General features: G+C 31.5%; 1 protein-coding gene across 3 annotated transcripts; it reads right to left on the bottom strand.

The window, feature by feature from the left end:
- Positions 1-585: 585 nt before the first annotated feature.
- On the bottom strand, positions 586-4,681 carry LOC100777138 (uncharacterized calcium-binding protein At1g02270). Of its 3 annotated transcripts, none has more exons than XM_006583128.4 (11): positions 4,430-4,681; positions 4,073-4,282; positions 3,839-3,943; positions 3,597-3,702; positions 3,172-3,392; positions 2,967-3,043; positions 2,757-2,871; positions 2,517-2,642; positions 1,948-2,058; positions 1,735-1,842; positions 586-1,172 (listed from the first exon to the last, which is right to left on the bottom strand). In XM_006583128.4, exons 1-11 carry the CDS (start codon positions 4,430-4,432, stop codon positions 936-938), a joined length of 1,419 nt encoding a protein of 472 aa, XP_006583191.1. In that variant the 5' UTR covers positions 4,433-4,681; the 3' UTR covers positions 586-935. The 3 variants fall into 3 exon arrangements, with proteins under 3 accessions (XP_006583191.1, XP_003529863.2, XP_040873204.1); XM_003529815.5 differs by having other exon boundaries at positions 586-1,175; positions 4,430-4,665; XM_041017270.1 differs by having other exon boundaries at positions 586-1,175; positions 2,517-2,871; positions 4,430-4,666.
- Between the last annotated feature and the right edge of the window lie 2,159 nt (positions 4,682-6,840).

The following is a 6,840-nucleotide window of genomic DNA, read 5'->3' as shown; positions in this document are numbered from 1 at the left end:
AGAAATTTTAGTGTTATATATATATATATATATATATATATATATATATATCGATGTTAATTATTTTTTTATCATAATCGACCTTAGAAATTTTTTTTAACATTGTTAGAATGTCGTATTAATAACTTAAAAGTAACCACCCATCACCAATTCTTTCTAAGAGATGCAGGAAGCAACAACCCTAACAATTCATTCAAGGATTGGTGTTTGAGAGTCTATAGAAAGTCCATTAGAGTGCAAGGATTCACATTGAGTTTCATAATCGAAAGTTCAATATAAAAAGAATGATTTTTTGTAAATTTAATTCTAAAAGTCAATCTATTTTCACACTTTTGAATTTAAATTTTGAAACTTTTTATTCATAGTTCCAGAATTTAAACTTCAGAAAAATAAAACTAAAATCACGTATAAGGGTATTATTAGAATAAAATTTGAAAGTTGAAAGAAAAGAACAAGGATGTGTGGTTAGGAAAAAAAAAATCAGTGCAAAAGAGCAACCGCGACGAGAATTTTGTAGCAAAAAGATTACATGGGCCATTGCCTTTTTTGTCAAAACCAATGGATCCAAACAATAGGAAAAGGAAATAGATAATATGCACATCCACTTCCACATTGCAAAAATATCTTTACATTGTTGTCCCATTCCCAGAGAAAAAAAAAGCATGGCCAGGGCTTATCAAAACTGACTACAGCATAACACTACTTTAATTTGACTCCAAACACATATACAAGACAGACTAATCACTAATTATGGCATGACATGTTTGGTAAGGAACCAAAAATGAAAGTGAAAAAAATTATCACTTTAGTTTACCCCTACACCAAACTTGTCCCAAAAATTGAATATTTTTCTGTGGGCTATACCTTATATTTCCACTTTTCTTTTTTTGGTTGATTCTAGTGGAGCCTAAAACTATTAGTGGCATGAAGTACGTTCAGTTTTGTACGCCAGAACATCGCATCCTTGCTGTTGAAAACACAGCTGTGAGTCTAGCATGATCAGAAAGAGAATAATCTTCTGGCCATAGTCCTTTCTCCACTTCACGCGGATACAGCATTGCATTCTTCACCTTAAAACCAATGGCTTCTTGCTCCTGTTCTGTGTTACCATCCTCCATGCACCCATTCACATTTTCCAACACATGCTCTGGACATGTAGAATTCCATATTTTCTGCTGCAATGCAAAGTCAATTATCACTATTTTATTCAATAATAACAGATACTGTGTGCTAGATATTTGCTAGTACCTCCTTATAGGAACCTTCCGAAAAATGTCTCACTTTTTATAAGACTCCTTCCAAATTGTCTTTAGCATCAATTTTTCTTTTATTTATCAAAATGCTCTTAGTAACTTTGCAATTTTTTAAAAAATAAATACTGTAAATTAATGAGATAACTACATAACCAATACTCTCTCTCTCTAAACATTAATTAATTAGATGAAAAGTAATGAGGAGGAAAAAGTGTGATGATGAGTCTCAACAATATTATGGGTATTTTTTAAAAATTATAACAAATTGTTAAAAAAATTAATGTTATTAACTAAATCAAATTTCTTAATTCCTGTGAACTAGTTAAAAGGGTCTTGTATATAAGGATAGAGGTACTGTTACACTATTCCTATGATCTTTGTCACAGAATTTTAACATTGATGCACACTGCGTTAGGCACATTCAAGTGCGTGCATATTTGTAGACATCATCCAAAAGTGAAGACATACTGTATAATGTTACCTTGAATTCTTCAAAGTCGATGACACCATTTCCATCAACATCTGCTTGATTCCATAGGTCTTGCAACTGTTGAAAGCATAGTCCATAAGGCACACCAACTAACTTCACCTGCAAAAGTTATGGTAATGAGTGTCTTTTTCTAATTTTCTCTCTTCTTTTTTTGCCTATTGCTACTGGAATTTATATCGTCATATATTAGCAGATATGAAGTACCTGACGGAGTGCTTCAGAAAAACTAAAATAAGTCACAGAATCAGCATAGTTGTCACCCTTCAGAAAGGTAAATGCGTCATCTTCAGACACTGATGCTTTTCGTAACTGGAACTGAAATCCAAAAAAAAAAAAAACATTAGATGCAGAGCTAAAATGGCCATGCATATATTCTCATTATTTCTTCACAGCAAAAAAATAAGCTTTGTGATTATGAATGTCCATGAAAAATCAAATACAAGGATGTAATGGTATTTCAACTTTCAAGTGTTTACATTTCTACTTATGGGAAGCTTAGTAAAAATTGCTGATGGACTTGCCTGGAACTCCTAAAAACATAACTAGTGATATTAAGTTTTCAAGATCAAATCAATAAATAAAATTGGTTAACAAGTACAACTTGAATTTTCTATGAAAAGCTCATCCATAACCATAAGCTCTATTTCCCAAACCTATACCACATATGTTTCACTTACCTTGAACAGTTGAGTTTCATATTTTATCTTTTAAAAGTAAGAAGTCAGAAATACAAAGACAACAAAAAATATATAAAATGGGTGAGTCATACTCACTTTTAGTATACTAAATACAGCTTCAGCCCAACTTGTCTTCAAAGGTTTACGTGCTTGGTTGGGATTGCAAAGCCAAATGAAGTCAACACCACAGATATTTCCCCTATGATTTCGGTGACTAACCCACTGCAGGATCAATGGGAAAATATTAAAAGTTCGAGCAAAAAAAAAAAAAACTACCAAGACTATGCTTTTAATACCAGGAAAGCATATAACAATTCTATATAATGAGATATTTACCTTGTGAGCATCTGCATAACTGTCGCTGTATCGATTAGCAATATCATATGATGATACAAACCCCTGTGACCTAAGGAACTTGTAAACATGTCCACGCTTACTTCCATTCCAGTCACTGCATTAGATAGAACATGAAATCCACACTATAAGGACATCTGTTCCAGTGAAACACTAACATAACATCGTAGGAAAATCAAACAATAAACTCACCCACAGAGTATAATAGGCATGGGTTTGAGCCTGTTTTCTCTCTGATACAATTCCACATATTGCAATATTTGGTAAACCTACAAGAAGACAAAAGATAAGTCTAGTTTTAATTAAGATTGAAAGCAAGTTGGCTAGAAGCCTAGAAGCCTATAACAATCATCAATAAATCAGACAAAAAAGATTAAATTGCTGGGGATTCACATACCTGATTCAATCTCACTACGCACAGACTTGAATCATGAGGAAATAACAAGTGGGTGTTCACAATCAGAAACTCTTGGGGAACACAGCCTTTTGGGTTTTGTAACAAGGGGGTAACTGACTGAACATGTAACAACTGAGCGACACGATCACCACAATCGTTAAAAAGCAACTCTTTATAATCCATAACTCTTAGACATTCTTTACGTATGGCAGTCAGCAGGCCTGCATAATAAATGAGTTTTTGAGCCAAAGAGCAGAAAAATTACTTAAAGAAGCATAGATCTTATATAAAAAATAAAATAATCCTCCAGAACCACATGGAACATTAGCACTAACCACTAGAAAACAAATAAGTGCAACAATTGGGAAAACAAATATTTAAACGAGGATGAGGATTGAGGATGAATGGCATTTTCACACACTTACCATCTCCGCGATTGTTGGTTCGAGGAAGCTTGAAGAGATGGTAGCCAGCATCCCCAAGTTTCTCCTCATACATGTTAACAAGTTCTTCATTTCCAACCCAAAACTCCTAAACATGAAACAAACATCGTAGCATAGAGTGAGTGAGAGCTGGTAAGGAAAAACACCATTCACAACCAAAGAAAAATGTTTTTGTTTTTCACAAGAGACAATGCCCACCAAAGAGAAAGGAGAGAAATTGCTACCTGAAGGCACATAATAGAAGATGATTCATAAAGCAAGCAATCAAGAATCCTGTTATTCCTGTCCAACCAGAATGATCTGAAGTCACTTTCTCGTAGGCCTTGGTTCTGTTCACAACAACAGCACAACCAATTCAGATTTCAGAGTGAAACCCTCCAAATCACACATTTTGAGACCACTATGAATTCCATGAACATAATAAAACCAAGGAAAAAGAACACAACACAAGACAATACCTGTGGATCAATCCGTTTGTAAATCGGAGCCAGAATGTTGAAAGTGGTGAATGAAACACAAGAAGGGTCTCTATCCACCTCTGCCGCTGACGAAAAACACCCACTCTTGTTAATTCTGCAGAGATCTCCATCACTGCTATAGCTATTGACAACATTATGAGAAGAACCATTCCCTCTTCTCAAATTGAACTTAGCACCCGCAGCCACAACCTGAATTCCACTCATAGCATTAGAAACCCCAATCAAAAATCAAAATAACCCCTTTTTCAAATCCAACACTCCCCCCCAAAAAAATAAATTCAAATCAAATCAAATCCAAGAGAGGAGCAAAAAGACCCTTTTCAGAGAATCACCTACCATTCTCAAGATCCTCGCCACAGTCAATAAAGGTGAGATTTTGAACTTAAATTTATGTGCTTAAGACGAAATCTTTGAAATGGGTCACGTATTATTATGTGAGTGAATGCTATGGAACATAATCTAGCTTCTTCTTATTCTATCTCTTGTGGTTGTAGCGATGTGGTGAGCAGGCAATTATATATAAGAGAGAGGGAAGTTGGGGTTTCAGCGTTACAGCACTGTGCTCGTTCATGTGTCATGCTTTAACATGATTATATATATATATATATATATATATATATATATATATATATATATATATATATATATATATATATATATATTGTGATTATTATTGGACATGAAATATAGATTGTGTTGAAAAAACAAATAATCATTTTATTTGCATTAACGATCTCATTAATAATATTTTTAGTTGGATGATTTTATATCAATATCATTATTACAGGAAAAAAAATTGTGGTTATCACTTATTGAGGCACACTTGATTCACTTTGTTACGCAACGCACACGTCTTCACCATGTCAACAAAAAAAAAAAACATCTACTTTCCCCAGCTGGGATTCTGTTATTCTAATCATCTACTTTCAGTTAAAAGGGTATTGATTCATTCGTTTGTTCATATTTTATCTTAATCAAGTCGAACCTTCAGTTGCACGGCTCTAGGTACTAGGTAGGGTGGTTTTTTTTATTGAGTGTAACGTTTGGGTTAAGTTGTACGGTCTTTTTTCAATGTCTACATTGATCATAGTAGTATAAATAGTAAATTAATGTAATTTGTCGGCGTATTATTAGTAGTAGCAAACATAGGTGGTTTGATTCAGTGTACGTTCTGGTTAACTAGTATGGTCTTCTTTCAATGTCTCACACTTTTTGTATGAATAAATTAATGTAATCAGTCAGCGTATTAATAACAAAGTTAACAGAATTCTAGTATTTCTGTGTCAAGGAGTAGAGTATGGAAATTATTGTAAATCTTTTACATTTTTACGGATAATTTTTTTTAAAAAAATTAATTGAAGGAAAATAACAACAAAAGTAATTGAACTTTTGTTTTTAAAAGATGTTTTATTTAGTAAAAAACTATTTCCCCCCTATTTTTATCAATTAATAAAAGAATAAATTAAATAAAAAATATAGTTATCTATATTTTTTGTTCTCTATTTTTTTCTCTCATCTAAAGATAATAAGATACTATAAAAGAATTCCGAAAAAAAAAAGATACTATAAATATTCAATTAGTTATATTTATTGATTAGTGATAATATAATGTCTAAAATTATCTCCTATAGAAAATAATTGTGAGATGTTTTTAAAAAAATGTTATAGCATGTAATTAACTGGTGAAATTTATGATATAAAATAGTGAGAAACTGAGAATTGGATTTAAGTTTTTTTTTTATACTGACCAGCCAACATGACAATATATGATATAAAATAGTCATAAAAATTAAATTAATAAAGCATGGCTCTTTTAATATATTTTTTCTCTCACAACATAAAAAAGGAATAACAGATAAAGAATCTAAATATTTTTTATAACCTGAGCTTAATTAATTTTACTTTTTAAAAATGTGAAGTGGAGATAAATTAAATGGAACAGCCCCTTGCTACTCACCTTACTACCAAACACTATGACAGCAGGTTGATTATGATTGAAAACAAAAACACTGAATGCATAAAGAATTTTATATGGTCCTTAGTTTTCTATCGTTTTCTTAAAAAATAAAAAAGAAGTTTTCTATCTTTTCTATAAAATATTAAATATCAATAATAAATGTGTGGAAAAAAATTTAGCCCATAGGTATATTATTATAGTGGGCGGAATTGAAATAAGTCTATCTATCCATTTCCATCAACCTTGCGGTTTGGGCCGCGGAAAAGAAATCGATGGTGAAACCTGTCATAATATTCTTCAAAACAAAAAATACTGTGAAGATGAAGTCACGGATTAGAATGAAATTAAAAATAAAGATAAATTTTTAAATTTGTGTGAATTTCATATTTTTATTTCTTTATTTCAATTCAAATAATTTTTTTATGTTCTTTTCTGTCCTGTCCCACCTAATCACCCCTAAACACGGTTTCACATAAATGTCTGGCGTGACATGAAAATTCTTGAGAATGGCTGGTTTCGTTCTCAAAATTTTAAGTTTATGCACAAGTTTTGTGTTAAGTTTTTATCAATAGGAATTAAATAGATAATACTTAGAATTTAATGATTATAGATGCTTGAATCTGTACTTTTACCGCATAACAACAAAATATCTCCTAGTAAAATTGAATTTGATTTTTTAAGTGAGATTTGAAATTTAAATTTTGTGGATAAAAAAATCAAATTAAATATACATTTATTATTGTATATAATATTTAGAATTTAATGATTATAGTTACTTGAATCAATATTT

This window comes from Glycine max, chromosome 7 (assembly GCF_000004515.6).
Source record: "Glycine max cultivar Williams 82 chromosome 7, Glycine_max_v4.0, whole genome shotgun sequence".
NCBI classification, from domain to species: Eukaryota; Viridiplantae; Streptophyta; class Magnoliopsida; order Fabales; family Fabaceae; genus Glycine; species Glycine max.
Note: the sequence above shows the minus strand (reverse complement) of the source record. Positions and strands in the feature narration are given on the sequence as shown.